The sequence below is a fragment of the Chenopodium quinoa genome, unplaced genomic scaffold (genome assembly GCF_001683475.1).
Source record: "Chenopodium quinoa cultivar QQ74 unplaced genomic scaffold, ASM168347v1, whole genome shotgun sequence".
Lineage (NCBI taxonomy): Eukaryota > Viridiplantae > Streptophyta > Magnoliopsida > Caryophyllales > Amaranthaceae > Chenopodium > Chenopodium quinoa.
Window position 1 is genome coordinate 2,536,032 of NW_018744626.1, and position 18,700 is coordinate 2,554,731.

At 35.3% G+C, this 18,700-nt stretch overlaps 2 protein-coding genes across 2 annotated transcripts; one reads left to right on the plus strand and one right to left on the minus strand.

Annotated features, from left to right (window-relative positions):
* Positions 1-3,545: 3,545 nt before the first annotated feature.
* LOC110700459 (ribosomal RNA small subunit methyltransferase G-like) lies at positions 3,546-10,095 on the plus strand. The gene is made up of 7 exons (XM_021878000.1): positions 3,546-3,789; positions 3,892-4,084; positions 4,649-4,758; positions 4,864-4,942; positions 5,037-5,104; positions 8,163-8,229; positions 9,629-10,095. Exons 1-7 carry the CDS (start codon positions 3,568-3,570, stop codon positions 9,739-9,741), a joined length of 852 nt encoding a protein of 283 aa, XP_021733692.1. The 5' UTR covers positions 3,546-3,567; the 3' UTR covers positions 9,742-10,095.
* Positions 10,096-12,975: 2,880 nt separating this feature from the next.
* On the minus strand, positions 12,976-14,990 carry LOC110700460 (protein JINGUBANG-like). The gene has a single exon (XM_021878002.1). It carries the CDS (start codon positions 14,297-14,299, stop codon positions 13,073-13,075), a length of 1,227 nt encoding a protein of 408 aa, XP_021733694.1. The 5' UTR covers positions 14,300-14,990; the 3' UTR covers positions 12,976-13,072.
* Positions 14,991-18,700: the final 3,710 nt, after the last annotated feature.

Here is an 18,700-nt window from a genome sequence, read left to right on the forward strand (position 1 = left end):
CAGTTTCAAGACATCTTTTAGCTTCCACATCTATCGCCGTATGTGCCATGACAACTGCACAACCATTATCAACATGAATTATAGGAGTATTTAATTCATTAAATATCATACATATTATAAATTTTTCAAGTGGCAACACCAACAATGCTTATATTTATGCGTAAAGCAATGAGATCATTATCTTTCGTATTACAAACAATTAGAAAGTAAAAGATAAAAATGTTTTTTGTCAATTAAATAATTTAATATAGAAAAATAATATGACCACTAGCCACTCTATGTATAATACCATTATTTTTTCATTTTCCAATAATTGAATTATTTGTAATTTTGGATGATATTTGAATTATTAGACATCCTGGTTTATATTTTTTTTGGAAGGGAGCCTATTTACCTATATGGTTTATATAGTATATATTCATTGTTCATATCCCAAAATTTCTTTGCTAAGGAAAAAACTAAGAGATTCGCTTAATGAAAAAAATTAAAAAATTATATTATCAAGCCATGATTGATGCCTATATAGCTTAATAAAAAAAAAAAAGAAGAATATATATACCTATTGCAATCAGTAGCACAAGAGTGATAGAAATACACTTGAGTGAAGGAGTAGTCATCGTTACTTAGCTGTTGAAATCTTAATAGCAATTGATTGAAAACAATTTTATTTTATTTTTTTTAGGTGAAAATTGAGTACAAAATTTGATGGAAGATGTCTCTGATTTGGTTCGATTTTATATGGTCCTGAACGACACAAAGTTTGTTGATTAGAAAAGATTATGAAAATTAACATTGATTTCCTATTTATCTCTCCTATTTATCTCCATATTAGGAAAATTTTGAGAATCTGCATTGATATTCTATTTGATATATGGAGTATTAAAAAATTATAGATTGTGACAATCCACAGTTCTACACTGATCTCCTATTTACATTGATTTAGAAGATTTGAACACAAAAAAACCTGTTTTTGCCGTTTCAAAACCCTAGCCTCCTTTTCTCTCTTCTCTCTCCTAAACCTAGTCTCCATTGTTAATTTTAAAGGGCTTCCATCGGATTTCACCGGTGGAAAGCCCCAATCTTTATTTTCCTTTAAGCTTTTTAATTTGTTTTAGGTTACAATAATGTCTCCCTCGAAAGAAAGGGTTTATCTCCTTCGAAAGGCAAGGTTTTTTCGATCTCCTTCGAAAGACAAGTTTTTCGTACTCCTTCGAAAGACAAGGTTTTTCGTACTCCTTCGAAAGACAAGGTTTTATTTGTGCTTAATTTGGTCTCTGGTTGTGTGGGGCTACTATTGATTGTGGCTCGGATTCGGGTTACGAAATCAACACAACAATTTACTTTCTCACAAAATTGCGAAGCGACGACGGATCCACTCAAAAAGTTGTATGAGACAACGAATCGAGAATATGCCGAATTGTTATATTTATTTATTTGGATTCTTAGCCCTTCCCCGATTAATTCTTGTTTGATTTTGTTAAATTCGTTTTCATTATCGTTCATTGTCAATTGTAGATGCCGTATGGCTTACATTAATGAAATTTAGTGTCCTTTTAGGACTTTTTTCAAAAAAAAAGAAGATTTGAACACAATCACAATGATGTTAAAAGAAAATATGGAATTTTCATAGGCACTTATCACGTTGGAGTATTTATTATAAGTTCTCAAATATATTGTCATATACCTATTATGGAGTATACTAGATAATTTATGAGTCATGCTCAATTTTAAAATCAATGGTAAATAGGTTAAGTCTGGTGTCATACACGATTATTTAAATTGCTCCATATTTTGATTATTTTCTTTTGATAAATTAATTTATAGCATAAAAACTATACGAAGTCATAAACGTGGAATATTACAAGAAATTAATTAATATTCTTTGTTTTTAATGTATAACAATATCTATATTATCTTAATATAGGGAGGAGTAAAATTATAATTTGTTCGACAAAGATTTGCAGAATAGGATTTTTTTATTTTATTTTATTTATTTTTTTAGGAAAGAACTAGTTTAGATTAAAAAAATATTATTTGTTTAAAATAGTTGTCAATATTTTTATTATTCAAAAAAGAGTAATTATAATCTCATTAATTAATTTTGAAAGAAGTATTTTCTGGGAACTTAGGAAGAATTATTTTGTAAAAAAAAAAAGAGAAAAAACAAATAATGATGTCAAAAATAGTTTTGGTGGGAAAAAATTTCATAAGAAATTGACAAGTGTCGTTCAATGATGTCAACATGTTTTGTTTTATTAATAGTTAGTAATAGATAGGAATATTGTTTATCTAATGTTCTTTTTCATGAATTTGAAATAAAAAAGAATAACAACAACATTCGTTGCAAAGACTTTTTGTAATTATTGTTTGTAAATAAAATCAACTTAGTTTTTAGGAATCACTTTGCATATAAAAAGAAAAACCGAACCATTGATGTCAATAGATAATGAGAACATCTATCTCCAATGGTAAGCTATAATACTTTGTAGCTTCCCTTGCCACATCAAATATTGGAGCTAATACTTTGTTTAATATATTTTGTAGCTACAAGGTGCTCAAATGGTTAATTGTAGCATATTGAATTGTAGCTTAATTGGAAAAAATATAAATAATTAAAATAGTTTTTATTATACACATGTCATATGTTTAATGGGTGATATTATCATTTAAAAATCAAACAACGTAGCTTGTTTGAGCAGCGTTGCTTACTCTAGCTATATCAATTTCCACACCAATGGTAAACTACATGCTTGTAATTTTAATTAATTTGCAAGCAAGTCCTTATTTTTATACCATTGAAGATGCTCTCAGACAATCCTGCAACTTCAGTCACATTGCAGCTTCAACATGAAGATATGAAGCGCAAATTGAGATGTTTAGTTGAGACAAAAGTTCTAATAAACAGACTATGATATTGATCTACCATGAGATATTAATTAATTTTTGTGGTGTTGTAGGAACTCTAAACTACCAAATCCTTAACCTATTTATCACATACGCATAAAAATTTTGTGAGGCACTTAAAATTGGAAGCACGATTTAAAGTTTCATTGACTTCAATCCCTTTTTAACTCAACTAGACTGGACTTCTTTATTCTAATGAGTGCATATTAAGTGTATAATGTAGATTGATATCTATCTATAGTTTAAAAGCAACAAACTTTGCGAGCACAATTTCAAATGGGAAACTAAATAACTAATCACATTTCCAAATTGTCACTAGTGCGGATTGAATCTCTAATCTCATGGTTAGAAAATACTATTCTTTTTCACTGGAACAAAGTTAGCTCATATGGGTTATTGGAAACTATTGACTATCTTCAATTCTTCATATGATGATATCTCACCATCTCCCCCATAATTAGTAAAGAATACAATGTTGTGCTTGCGTAGTAAACTACTAAGCTTATATCATTTGCAACTATTAAACACTTTTTACTCATACTTTATGTCAATTCGTTGTAAATAATATAAAACGGAGGTAATATATATTTCTCATCTCCCTCACAACAAAACGAAAAAAATAACAATAATAATTTAAAAAAAAATCCTCAGCGCGGGAACACAATGATGTGCTTGCGTAGTAAGCTCATCCTATCCCCATTTTCTCTCAGGACTTTCATCGAACACCTTCCGTACCACAGACCCAACTCCTTCAAATTCACTGCAAACACTCGCAAATCTCTAATTACTGCAACACCAATCAATTCTTCCCACTTTGAAACCCTAAATTCTCATCAAAAACACCAGATTTCTCTATATGTTGATACCCTTCTTGAATGGAATCAGGTCCCTTTTCCCCCTCTTTCTTCTTCAATGTTCAATGTATTGCTGAATTAGTATTAATTTGTTTGTTTCTGCAATTGAATTGTGTTTTATTTTTTATTACAGAAGATGAATTTAACTGCTGTTACAGAGAGGAGTGAAGTAATGGAAAGGCACATTGAAGATTCACTAGCAATTCTTCCGCCTATGAATGAGTCTTACACTTCACATTGTGGTTCTTCGTGTGAAAGTTTGAGTCTTGTTGATGTTGGCACTGGTGCCGGGCTTCCGGGTTTGATCTTAGCCATTGCTTGCCCAGGTATTTGTTAATTTCACTTACAATTATAAATTGTTCTGAGAATTGTGGAAATTGATGAGAACTTTCTAACTGTAGAGACGTTAGTGCACACTTAATTGGTGTAAGTAATGCTACGAACGGAGTAATGTAGCCGCCTAGCCGGCAAACCCGAATACATGATTTGAATTTTAATCAAGGCATATTGCATATGGTCATTATCTTGTATATATAAAGGATTAGATTATAAGCTCATTGTTTTCAGAGTGATTGTTCTAGTTGGACTCTCAGTTGCATCTTTGAAGCATTTTATGCTATGCAAAGTATTAAGTAGTTGAATACTTTGGTTGTGTTAGTATGAGTCTATGAGTAGCTACTATTAGAATTTTATAAACTTTAAGTTTTCATATATTGGTAGAAAACTGTGTCATAGTTTTGTAAGTTTAATCCTGATAGTCAAACTATAGAATCACCTGAGTTCTGACATAATAATCGATGGGTTATAGAATCACTAGTGTTGGGTTTTGATTAGTCACCTTTGTGTTTTGTCGTATTAGATTTTGATTTTGTAGTGTTACTTATGTATAGGTTGGAAGGTTACACTTCTAGAATCAATGAACAAGCGTTGCTTATTCTTGGAGCATGCAATTAATGTTACTGGTGTGTCCAACGTGAAAGTTATTCGTGACAGGGCTGAGGTATTTCTTTCGTAATTTCTTAGTGTTCTTTGAAAGATATGGGCATGTGTGATTGATTGACTTACTTCTTTATTTGTACACTAAATATTCTTGGTTATAGGGCAGAATTTCGGACACACATTGGAGTTCAGAGAATCATTCGATATAGCCGTTGCTAGGGCTGTTGCAGAACTGAGAGTTCTAGGTGCTGATTAGGCTCTTTATTATAGCTGTTTATTACAACTGTGAAGCTCTTTATATCTTCTCACGCAATGTTTTGATTTTCTTTTATTGGTCAGCTGAGTATTGTATTCCTTTGGTTCGCATGGGTGGTCTGTTCGTAGCTGCAAAGGGTCATGACCCTCAGGTATCCAATGTTTCTTTTGCTTATATAGCCCTACTATTAATATTTTTGTTAGTTAATCCTTTTCATAATATAGTGTGCTACTCTTGACTCAGGCAATAGCTCCTTTCTCTAGGATAGGGAAGTGAGCTATGTATATAACTATGATCACAAAGTTTTCTAAAATAATCTCCATGTAAAAGGACTGCAACATTTAATGCTTTTGTTGAGTATGTTAGCATGTGACTGTTACTGCTGTTATCACATACCAAACAAAATGAAAAAGGAAGTATATATCCAAAGCTGGTAACCTTAAGATAAAACTATCCATTAAAGCCAATTATCAAAATTACTTCTCAGGAGTTATAGATGTTATGAACACTAAAATTTCAGATAGATGACTGGCTTTACTGAATATAGATGAGAAGGTTTTAATCATTGTGGAAGCAAAAGAAAATCTGCATCTATATTGCAGTAGTATGTAGGCAGGAAAACCTTGCTACATAGCAAGTAAGATTCTGATTTTTTTTATTTTATGGTATTATGGTCAATAGCACTCACAAAAAATGGAGTTAATGGCTTGAAGTTACTGTTACTTTTCACGTGCTATGATTATGTTTGAACTGCCATGCTCTTTGTGGAACTTTGTAATTTGTTGCTTTGTATTACATAAAAAGCAATATAAAACAAAACATGGTGAAAAACAAAGCCTGTTTATTATGAAAAATGAATACTTGTAAATTTCCTGGCTTTGCAATTATGTCTGTTATACTGTTCAAGTATTTTTAGTTTTCTACTCTAACTGGTTGTTATAAACAAACAATAATAAAAAAAATACGGCATATAAAGCTGGATGGTGGAATTTGTTGAGTGAGGGGAAGCCTTGTGCTTTATTCAATCAGAAGTTCACAACATGCTGGGGTACGAACTCTAAAATGCATAATATGAAGCTGTCTTGCACCTAAGAAAGAATTGTGTCAATTGAGCTTTTTTTCAACTGATGTTAAAATGGAACTACTCAACTACCCACTGTGTTGAGCCTTAAATTGACTTGATAAGAGCTGAGACTAATCTCTTTTGACCCCTGCACATTACCGAGCTAGGATTAATAATAGTGGGAATCATTTATTTAATGAACTGTACTGAACCAGCTGTTTAAGAGTAGCAGTGGCCACAGGGTGTCACCGTGTGTCTGTGTCACCGTGTATCTGTGTCAGCTGGTTTCTTAAGGTTAACTGATCTAACTTACAATGAAAATCAGGGGTTGAAGGAAAAAAAAAAAAAAAAAAAGAAGAGTGGCCCTATATTCAACATTATAGTTGAAGACTTTAAGTAACTTATCAGATTTTTATCTTTCATTTCTGTAATTTACATTTTGTCTTTATTTTTTTATAGGGCCTCAAGATTTGATTGCCAATAAATTGTGCATCCCTTCCCTTTGAGCCGATATTATTGTATAGTTTTTTTGCACTGTGTAGTACTAGACAGTTTGAACTTTAGTACTATCCCACATTGGACATCCCCCCTACGTTTATTTGGCTTTTTGGGATGATTTCATCTGTAAATGTTCAGCTTCTTAACTACAAAATATTTGAGTGATAAAGAACTAAATGGTTATTAATTTAGCTCCTGCCCAATCTTGCTGACTTCCTGTAGCCGTTTGGACAAATTGCTGGACCAAATTTTCTCCTTTTCAGCTGGCCCTTATACTATTCAATAAATGCTGCATATATAAGTACATAACTGACTAATGTAGCATCTAATTGTGAATAACTGAATATGAATGTTTAGATTTGATACAGCACACATAAGACTTTTTAATGAAAAAATAATTGTATTAGCCTTGTCGATTGTTAATGAATTTAAATCATAGTTATCTTACAATGAAGCTGATGCAATTGCCAATGCAGCAGTACTCTATCTCAAAGCTTCAAATGTTTGTTATGTTACTATCATTAGAATACTACCTATCCTGAGCACAAAACTAATTGGGGCTTCAACTTTAGTTTATAAATAAACATATGCAAAATATCGACTATATGATTTATGTCAGCTAGGTGTGAGTAGAGCTAACAAACGCTGCTAGAGGCTTAACTAATACTCCTCAACAAAAGCATATTTTAGAAATGCTCACACCTATGTTCGTCTACTATATGTCCTTGGTTAGTGACTTATTGTTTGAGCAGCAATATATCTACTTTTCAATGTCTCTACTTCCCAGTCAACCAATTTCCCTGTCAAGTTGCTTTTCTGTGTTAATTTGCTCTTGCTTATCTATTCTTCCTGTCGCCATAGATACAAATACGTCAAATAGCTTTATCCATTTAATATCCTTTTATAAGCAGTGATTTGATGACATACCATTAGATTCTAGAAGGATTTTGTTTTTGCTCTTATGCTGTTGTCTTAGGTTGCAGCCGTCTCAGCTGTGCTAAGATTTTTATTTTTATTTTTTAACTTTACCTACTTAATTTAAATTAAACTTTAATATATAAATATCTTTAGAATTATTAATCAACTGTAGTTGAAATTTGACTTTCCATTCCAAACATAAATCACTTTTCAAAACCGCTGTCCTGCTCCCAAGTGGTAAGGAATTTTAAATTATGATAGATGTGTATACTAGGTTACTCTGGCCATTGCAAAGTGGGCGATGTTTGACTTTTGATAGATTTATATTTTGTAAGGGGATGTTTATATATAGACGAGAGTTTTGAATGGATGACAAGTGTGAAGTTTGTGTTCCTAATACCTCCCCCCTCTCCTCTTTCCCAAGGAAAGGGACAAGATAACATACATCAAGAAAGCGAAATTCTATGCTGTTACATATTCTGCAATCTGATCCATGATTTTGTCCTTCGTGTTTTGGGGGCAGTTATGGCTGCACTCCTTTCAGCATGACAGTTGTATAAGTATGACATGCCATAGCCATACAATGAGCTCATGCCAAAAAAAAAGTCCCTTTTCAAATGTCCTTTTAGCTCATATACTTTGCTTCAACAGAATACATTGATTACTGCATGCTTGTTTTTGTAGTATTCCTAATCATCAACTGATTGTAACATTTGCTATTTCTGAACAGGTGGAAGTTAGAAATGCTGAAAGAGCAATAAATTTATTGGGTGCTACTCTTTTGCATCAGCATTTAGGTATGCTTTCGAGGAACTTATCTTGTCTTTGTAGTATTGTTGCTTATCATTATTCATTCTTACTAAAAAAAATACAGTATAATCATTGCTATAATAATGTTTTATATAATATATAATAAAAGGTGTTACTATTTATTGATTCGAGAACTTTGTTCATCTGCACTTTTATGATCATCACCACAGTTCTATTGCTATAATACAGACCATAAGTAAATCTTATTGATTCAGACAAACTAATATAGGATTAAGTTTACCGATTTTGACAAACTTAGTCCTGTTATAAAAGGAGCAATTTAGCTCAGTTTGATTAAGCCTTCTTATATGTCTTTGATTTAACTTGCTTAAGGTTGCCTTTTAAGTCCTCTTAAAGATATACTTTATATAATGCTAATGAGTATAACTCGAGTTATTTATGTCAAAAATGGGGGATTACAACATTCCCTCTTATTATGCAAGAGTAGGCTGTTGTTTTGGCTAACATCCAACTCGTGCTTTACTTCATCAGGTTTTACTGATTTTATTCTTTGTTTCCCGCCTATGTTTGATGAAGAACATATGGTGATTCCTCTAATCCTCTTTGACCCTAAAAATGGCGTACATTGTAATATTGTATATTTGGACTAACATCAACATTATTCCAAGGTAGGGTGGCTGGAAATATGCAGTCTTGCCTTATTATAATAAGTGGCACTGTAATAAAGGTTAAGACGCTCCGAGGTTAGGCAATAGTGTTAATACAAAGTGCATAGGAATGCCTCACCAATATCGCCTCACCTAAGAGTTTGTTTCCATGCGACTCTTGATTGATATGCAACAATTGTTGCTCCTACATAGCAATTCAAGCTGATGAGTAAAGAATCTTTGTCTCCTTTAAAACTTGTCATACATCAACTTGAAAATTGTAAGCTTGGTGGAAAATCTTAAAGTTCTCACAGTGCAATTAATAAATAGTGTTCAATTAGTTGGTTTTTAAAAGTTTTGGTATCGAGGTTAAATTTAAAACTTGAAATTAAAATTACAAACTCCATTTAAGGGGCACAAATAGCTTCCAACTGTTGGAGTATGCTCACTAGTTGACTAGAACTCAGATTTGTTGGGTTATGTGAATGCATGTTTTTACGTTGATGTCGTTTTAACTGATAAAGCCAGAAGAATAATAATTATTAAAAAAAAAAAGAACACTAATACATACGTCACGGTGGTTTAGATATCATGCCATGTATTACCTTGATGATTGTCTCATTTTTCCGCGTTTATTGAGATGAGAACATCTGTCTATAGATACTATGTTTGCTATTATATTTAAAGCAGATGCACATTGCTTATGTGTAAACAACTTTTTTGCTTTTTAATTAATAAATGAAGTGAGCAAATGACAATTTATTTTTTTGCTATTCAGTGGAATCACATGGCCCTTTTGGACAGCGAACTGCTATCATATGTTTCAAAGACCGTCCTACCTCTAGAAAGTATCCCCGCTCTCCAGGTACACCAGCAAAAATGCCCTTATGAGTGATCCAGATGAATGACTTCTAATCTTCTATTTGTTTCTACTATAGTCTGGCAACTTGCCTCTGTATTGCATCTTGGAGATTTATCATACATACTAATGTAGCCTGATAATATACTGTCTTTGCGCTATACAAAGATGTTGGCAAGAATCAATGTATCACAAACTTGAATACCTGAAATAGGCTTGGTTTGATTTGGTATTTGAAAATCTATAATGTTGCAATCCACATACAATCCGTGTCTCTTTCCCTCTTCTTTAGCTGCTTGTTAAAGTTCTGTTAAGCAAATTAGATAGTGAACATTTTGGAGTAATTTATTTCAACAATTTCAAGTTTTCAACCATAATGCACAATGTAACATAACTTAAAAGCTGGAGCAAGAGCTGCTTTTATTATCTCTTTGAACTCTTTGCAATGTTGCAAGTCATGTGTGACTTGATTGTCTTTTTCTACTTCTTCCTTCTTAACTAAACATTGGGTTCTGGTAGGCCAGTGAGGTTTTGTTTATCTGGTGAAAGATAAATTCATTTGTTGATGAAATAGTGTCTAGCAACATCTCAAGTAGCACCATTTTGTATGGAATACAGTCTTGTGATCTCTTTCAGAATGTCTGATAATAAAATTTTATTGAGAGAATTAGAAGTTGAGGATTCTGCTCTCGGGTTTTATAAGATAGCATATAATATTTTTGATGTCAAATTTTGATCGTCTATTTCTCACAATATATTGGTTGATTCTATTTTTAAGGAAATAAACATGAAAGTACTAAAATAATCACATAGTACAATAAAACTTGTGAAATGGTTTTAATCAAAAGGGTTTATTTTTGAAAGTTTGACCTTCACAACATGCAAGTGTCAGAGTGTTATTTTTCTTGATAAATTAGGGAATACAATTCAGAGAAGGGTTCCCTAATTTTATATAGTACCTTTTTGGAAAAACAAAATCTACATAATAATTTAATTGGAAATCTGTCAGTAGGAATGTAGGAACCATACAGAAAGTGCTTGGACTTCACGTTTTTTTCAGTGTAGAGCATTATATTGATTGCATTAGAGGGCTGATGTGAAGTGCTTCTCAGCCTGTGCAATTAATATCTGCAATTTGCTAATGCATCTGCCGTCTAAAGCAAACTTAGCACTATGATCAGCATAATATTGTTAATCATTGAGTAACTTTTCTGTTTTTGTGCTGAAACAATTGGCCAACATGCTTTTTGTCTAGATCTTTGAACACTATACAATAATACAGAACTTTGTAGATTTGTTATAAAGTTTGTTTACATTTTTTAATTTTCTATAATCCCCGACTGTTAAAGGAGTCTTTTTTATTAGCAGTGGTTTGCAAGTGCTTAGAAGTGCTCAAGGGACCATATTATTTTTAAGGCTTGATTGCTAAAGTGATTCATTTTTTTTTGTTGGGGAAGGGTAGGGGGTGTGCATTTGGTTGCTTCCCTAATATTTTGCTGGTTGACTTTACTCTGGTTGTTGTAGCCGATGAGTGTGGTTAAACTGGTTATGTGTCCGAACTATGTCTGGGACTTCAAAATAACAACTTTAGTTGTGGCTGTTTGAGTTCTAGCTACTAAAGGTGCTCCCATGAAGGGGGTAAAGTAAATTGATGAATTACACTGTTAATGGTACTAGTAAATGTGACCCAAGTTTTATTTTTGGAAAACAGTCAGAAGTGAATTTGTAGAAGATGACCTATGAGTACCAGACACCCACCTGCTAAGAAAGGTTTCCCTTAGAATGGTTTTGCAAGCAAAACATCATATTCATAGACTGATCTTATCTTTCAACCTTCATAGACTGATCTTATCTTTCAACCTTCCTAGCTGAGATCTGACCTGTCCTAATCTTCTGCTCATCTCCGATAATTGTGAGAGTCAGGTCTACATATGTTTATGGAATATTGGTTGCTTTTTTGTGAATTGCATAAATGATGTCCAAACTTGTAAATTTTAGGTGGATTGCTGTAGGTAGATGCATTTTCCATTTTTTAAGTTCTAATTGGTTGGAAAATGTAGAAAATGTTGATACAGATTGAATGAATTGCTTCTGGAGACATTGGCCAAGTGAACACATTTTTTCATGTTTTGCTTGAGAATCCTTTTTGTTGTTTCCGCTTCATATGTATACTTTTGTAACTATAATATATTAATAGGTAATAATTTTAATGCTTTGGTCAGTCAAGATGAACACAATTATGTTCTGTAAACTTTGTATGTTCAATGTCGCACCTGAATCTGCTAGTATGATAAACTGCTAGCCACCAATATAAAGAAAAAAGTTTTGTTTTTCCTGAAACTCAAGTTTTTAGCCTGTAGTTCATTAAGCAAGGACCAAATTAGCAAACATTAAGCTTTAGGGGCTGCCTGGAATGGGTGTAATGGGAGGGGAAAAAATACACCAGTAAAATTTCTGGAATTGTTTTTAGTATGGATCAAGGGTAATTAATTAGTGGGGTAATTTATTTCCTTAAAAAGGGGGTTAATAAGTACCCACCTCCCCCCTAGGGTAACAATCTCCCCTGTAAAAAAAATACTCTCCACTGTTATATTGTACCTTCCTTCTCCCCTGCTCATGCTATCTCCTTCACCTCCATATCACTCCGCCCAATTGAAGCTGTTGGCCGCCATTATTGCCACCCGATGGAAGCTGCCAGCCGCCACCATAGCTCATCAATTCTGGCGAATTACGAACAAGTGTCATGAATTGAGCCATTGGTTGAAGAGATAGTCGAACAAAAGGTTAGGGCTTTTGATCTTTCAAGTGAGGCGATGCTTGTGGTGGTCTCAAATTTATCATCGACATGATGGTTGCCGTCGTCCGTCGATTGCCATGAAGTGGTTGTCTTTACCCCAGGATACTTGCCAAACCTTAGAAAATGAAATATTACTCTCTAAATCAAAACTCAAGCAGAATCTACCCCACTAGATATTACCCCCTATTAATTTATGGAATTCCAGGCATGCCCTTGTAGAATTTCTTATCCTGTAAATATTATATAATTTATCTAAGTGACATCACATTTGACCCGACTCCAGGGCATTTATGTCATATCATGGTTTAATGTTGATCTGTTTTAGTGCTTGTTTTTTCTTCTCCCCTTTCCTCTTTGTTTGGAATTGTTAAAACCTATAGACTGATAATTACCCTGTTTAGGAACATTGGAGATGTGCAATATTGGAAATTTGCAATATTATCTTAAATTTATGCATCAAACACTAAAGTGCTCATTGCCAATCTGCAATTTGTTGAACTTAAATTTATAACTAGCTGGGAGATACTTTGCTATCTGGTACTAGATTTTTAGGCATAGATGATGAATCAATTCGATACCAACACCTGCCATACTCGAATATCACAATCTAAACTACCACTATAGACAAGATAATTAGACGATGGCATGCTATTATGAGGGTAGTAAGCATCAGCTGCTGCAGTCAAGCACTTGACTGGACCCTGGTGTCCTTCCAGTACTGCCAGGCAAACATAGCTTCCTTCAACCCTTCTCCAAACTCGTACAGTTTTATCAGCTGAACCACTGAAAATCAAGTCATCAACGGTGGCCAAGCACAATATGGCTTTGGTATGGCCCCTTAGTGCTCCTAAAAGTTCCATGCTATCATCATCACAACTCTTTTCCCACACTAATATTGATCTATCACACGCCCCTGAGTACAGCAACAGCCCATCAGGACTAAGTGCTAAGGCGTTTATTCCTGAAATGTGCTTCTCCAGCGTGTTGACCAGAGTATGCTTCTTGTCTCCTGGGAGTTTCTTCCATACTTTGATTTTCTTATCTGCTGATCCCGTGTAAACATATCCATCATAGGACACTGCGATTGCATTTATTGCATCATCATGTGCATTCGTAACTGACTCCAAACATTTGAAGTCAGATGTTTGCCAGATTTTTAGTGTTCTGTCCCATGAAACAGAATAGAGCAGGGACTGGTCTTGCGATAAAGCTATCCCAGAGACAGTGTCAACATGATGTACCCATGTACATTTCTTATGTCTACGAATCTCAACTTGGTTGTTTGGGTTTAGAAGTTTCTTAGTACGATCACCAAGTGTGGGTAGGGTAGCGACTTTTTCATATTTTATGTTCTTAAATGGTTCCTGGGCTTTTATCTTCCATATCCGGATTTTGCAATCTTGATGTGCACTGAAGAGCTGGTTAGCTAAAACAACCAGAGACTTCACTGCAGTTTTTCCAACTGCCACCACATTATCAGCTAGGCTCTCTTCATCAGCTTCATAGCTGAAGGGGTTGCGTTTCCATACTCGAATTTCATTGTCGGAGGAACCGGTGTAGAGATATTTTCCAGCCAAAGTAAGAGAGAATATGTAGGAGGTATGTCCTGTGAGAGTGGTTATGCACTGGCTTAAGGCGCTGGAAAGATGGTTTAGTTGATTGGGATGCACTGTAAGGCCTGGAACTCTTGGGAGGCTTGGGAGTGAAGAGAAGGAAGCTGACCTTGAATCATAGTGGTCATGCTCAGAATCTTCATTCGAGAAAGAACTTGAATGAGATGTTGAAGTCTGCATTTTATTGCAGAAAGAAGGGATTAAGGAAAAGATTGAGAGCAAAGATGGGATGAGTTTGTGGAACTAATAGCTGAATGTGAGAATATCGAATGAATGAATGAATGAATGAATGTGAGAAAGATGAATGATTGAATAGGTTATGATTATTTAGAAATGCATAAAAAAAATTGAATATCTGTTGATGGTAAAGAGTGGAGAGAATAGATATCCTGATAGAGGGTATGCCTTATATAGAGGTAGCAATTCTTTGGGTAGAGGGGTCACGGAATTACTAGTTTTTGACGTAGACTGTTGATTTTGATTAAGTAGTTAACACCAAACTTAAAAGTTAAACCCGTCTCTAGTAGTAGATTTATACGTCCATTTTTTAAAATATTAGTTACAAAACTTTCCTAAATATCCTTACACATGGCAGTAATTAATTTTTTATGCTAGTGTATAAAAAATCATTTAAAATATCGTTTTTCTTATGTGGATGATTAACTATCTTAATTAATTACCATCTTAAGGAGTGGTATGAAATCAAAAACTCATTTACATTCTTTGTCTTTATCGCTCTCACTTACTCCCGGAAAAAAAATTAAAAAAAAATAATATCAATCTTCTTATTGGGAGTAGAAAAAGGCATCCTCCACTATTTTAGTTATACAAATACGCAGTTGTATATTTCTACTTGCCAGTGTTTTAATAGTTTTTCCAAATACTTTAAACCTTTAAGCAGATTATCCATATTGTTAAATTGTAATTGTCTGATCTATGCCTGCTAATCAGTTTTTGTTTTTATGATGTGCTTTCATTGGATGATTGGTTGGCACAATATTTTAATTGCTAAACAAAGATTATGACCTTGGTAATTGGATAGAAATTCGACACTTTGTTTGGAGTAGTTGAAACCAATGGTTATTGAAGGAATCTAATCTTTAGTTTAGTCAGATGTATTCTTTTATCTTTTTGTGTAATCTAATTTTATTACTCTGTATAAGACTTGGTTTGATAGTTTATATCTATTCAGATACGAGTATATCTTTGTGTGGTATGACTTTTTATTTTTTCGTGGTTTGACTTTTTTAATATATACTTGAATATACATTTTTTATTATATTTGCCATTTGTATAAAATATGGTCAGGAAACCAATAGCCAATAGGCATCTTCTGATATTATAAGGCCGAGTTCAGATTAATTTCCTTAAAGTTTGTGAATGGTTTTTTTTTTTAATGGAGTACAATGAGCATCAAAATCGATGTCACATTGTTGATATTTGATAAATCCCTTAGGCTACTAGAGGAGCCTTTAGGCGTTCTGGAGTACCCTAAACCTTGGCATTTCCATTAATTCAGGAATTGCTAACTGATGGGTTATACTGTAATTCTATACTATTCATTCTTCCATGCTTGTCTACCACACTCGTAGTGCCATGAACATGATTATCCTATTTGTATTGTTTTTAGGCAAAGTCTCGTGTGAGATTGTCTCATTCGCATTTGCGGTCTACTAGCTAGGCTTGTATCTGTAATGTTGTGCGATTTTGCAAGGGTAGTATGCTATTTAAGTTTGGTATAACAGCTTAACCTTTCAGTATACGTTTGATTTATGCATTTCTATCACCACTTCGATAGAGAAAATGACCCAACCAGCAATGGAAATTAGTGAAGAAAGGAGTAGAGTTCATAACAGAGTTAATATTAGTATAGACGTTCAAAATGGTTTTTTTTTTTTTTTTTTTTTTTTTTTTTTTTTTTTTTTTTTTTTTTATTTGTTATGATTACCCGTAATTCTATTGTCTTTCATTACTGCTTACCTAAGAAGTCATTAGTGCTACTTCCTATTTTTTGGGTTAACTTTTAAAGCTTCATTATAAGTTAATGTGCTCGTATGTAGATGGTAATTTGTTACATAAAGTTACGGCCTATTATTTGAATTTATATTAGTAGGTCCCTTTTTTAATATTTTGGTGTAGAAGGTGTTTCGGGTGAAAACAATGGGACCTTGCCGAAGGTCCGCTAAAACGGAGAAGACTGGATTCGGTCCAAGTTATGTTGGGCCGAAGGTTTCCTGCACAGTAAACACACGTAAACTAGCCTCGGGGGTGTTGCCGAGGAAGGCCCCTCCGATGCTAAAGTCAGTACAATGTGTAGAAGAGAACACTATGCAAGAGAATTAGTTGCTTGAGGCTTTGCTTGAATATATGAGAATATATGAGAATGTATGAAATATGTAAATCTGTGAATGAATATGAATGTATGAATATTGATGGCTTTTATACCTCTTCATACATGGAGAGGTTGGGCCTTAGCCCAATTGACTTGCTTTGAGGGCTGACCTTTGACTTTAGCACAATTGGAGAGTTGAACCTTGACCTTGGGCTTTTAATTGGATCATTTAATGCCTAGGCCCAATTAGACTAAATTGGACCCAAACAACTTGCCCCCCAGACCCGATTTGGAAGGATGACGGGTCGGGTTTGATTTAATTCAGAAAAGGAGGGAAGTAAATGATTTAATTAATCCAAAAATTTGAATTTAAACCGTAATTAATGAGATAACAACGGTTAAGGCGGATGATTGTGGAAGTTGGACGGATAATGGGCAGTTTAATCACAAGATCGTGTGTTTAACGGTTACTTAGTGGGGTATTTAAGAGAAATTGAAACGCGGACTCCCCGTATCCCATTCCTGGAGATATAAACAGAGACGCGTCATCTCTCCTCACTTATTCACCAACACAAACCCAGAATTCTCGAGAGAAACCAAGAACCCGCATCAAAACTTCGCAAATTCCCCGAGCATTAAGCTTAGAAACTGAGACTTGCCACTACGAACTCGTAAATCGGCAACTTTCGCTTCAGATTAAGGTAAATTCCTTTGATTTCAGTTTATTTTTCTTCGAATTCGAACTCCTTCCCTTTTTTTTTCGACTTTTTTCTTCGAAATAATCAATGGCAAGAGGAGTTAGAGGTAGAGCCCGTGCTCCAAGAAGAGCAAGGCCAATTCCCGATCCTAGGAACAGGATTGGGACCTGGAATGGACAAAGGCCAGAGTCTGACCCTGCTGAAGGGATTAGGGCGACTCCAATTTCCTCGGCTCCTCCTCAGAGAACGGAGGGGCCGAGCGCTTCTGGACGGGACGATGAAGTTCCCGCTGTCCTTTGGGATATCCTCCCCGGGTTTTCAGAGTGGGAGAATGCCGAAGTAGCTTCGGCCATGATAAAGAACCGCCCCTACTCATGGTGGGTGGAGAATGCCGAACAATATCGGTTTGCCGAGAAAATTGAGTTGTATTACGGCATTTTTGAAGCTGATGGGTATTGGTGCCGAATGCCCGCGGCATCCGATAGAATCCATCGTCCACCCCCGGGGTATGTGGGGGTGTACACAAGACAACTTCAGTACGGGCTGAGGTTCCCTTTGGACGTATTCGTCCGAGACTTGCTGATCCATTACAATATCTCCCTATGCCAGTTAACGCCCACCAGCATCCGAAGGGTGATGACATACTTATGGGTCTGCAAGTTCTTCAAGTATGTGACGAACCTGCACTGCTTCAAAAAGCTTCATCGGCTAGTGCCAAATATTCAAAGTGGGCACGGAAGCCATGGTTCTGGGTGGTACCGGATTGAGTCCCGGCCCCAGTACCTAACCATGTGGCCGAATGACTCTTCAGACAAGGACTGGAGAGGTCAATGGATTTGGGTTAGGGTACCCACAGATCCGGGCCACCCTTGCGTCTTCAGCGCTCCCCGGTACCTTGCTGAGCCTGATCCTGACATGGGAAGTCTAGGTCCCCCCGCAGATGACGGGCCGGATCCGAACCTTGATCAACAACATATCTTCGGCAAGCTGCCGAACCGGGGGGGGGCAGCGGCCGAATGCAGCATATCCCGGAGACTTGGCTCCCCGATACACATTATGTTTTCCAAGAGAACATGCTAGCAGCTGTTGGCCTCAGCCGAAAGTTTAAGGATGGTAAGCTTCTTCGGCTGGGGCCGAGGCTTTTTAATTATCTCTTTTTCTTCTCTCACTTCGCTTTTTTTATGCTGTGCCAACCTATCTGAACTGACCTTTCCCCTTTTCTTTTTCAGAGCGGGACAAGACCAACGTTGGCATTAACTACGCTCGTCTTGGTGTCAACCGAGAACGAGTTGTAACTGAACGGGCCCCGTCTATCACTGAACCGAGGCATAGGGAAGTTCATATAGACTCTTCCCACTTCCAAATTGAGGCTGTTGCTCTGTATCAGAGGCAGAAGCCTTGGTGGAAGAAGAGAGACCCCTGGTTTCAGCTGCTGGACGAAGAAGCTGAAGCTGCCCGTACAGCCGAAGAGGTTGCACGGGTTCTCGAAGCTTGCGAAGGAGGAGAAGGGTCCTCCAGAGCTGCTGAAGAAGAAGCTGCAGCTAGGGCAGC

Excerpts from the sequence above, each read along its gene's own strand:
- LOC110700459 (XM_021878000.1), top strand. The coding sequence starts at position 3,568 with ATGATGTGCTTGCGTAGTAAGCTCATCCTATCCCCATTTTCTCTCAGG. Across the intron at positions 4,759-4,863 it reads TTATTCGTGACAGGGCTGAG|AATTTCGGACACACATTGGA; the intron begins GTATTTCTTTCG and ends GTTATAGGGCAG. Across the intron at positions 5,105-8,162 it reads CAAAGGGTCATGACCCTCAG|GTGGAAGTTAGAAATGCTGA; the intron begins GTATCCAATGTT and ends ATTTCTGAACAG.
- LOC110700460 (XM_021878002.1), bottom strand. The coding sequence starts at position 14,299 with ATGCAGACTTCAACATCTCATTCAAGTTCTTTCTCGAATGAAGATTCT.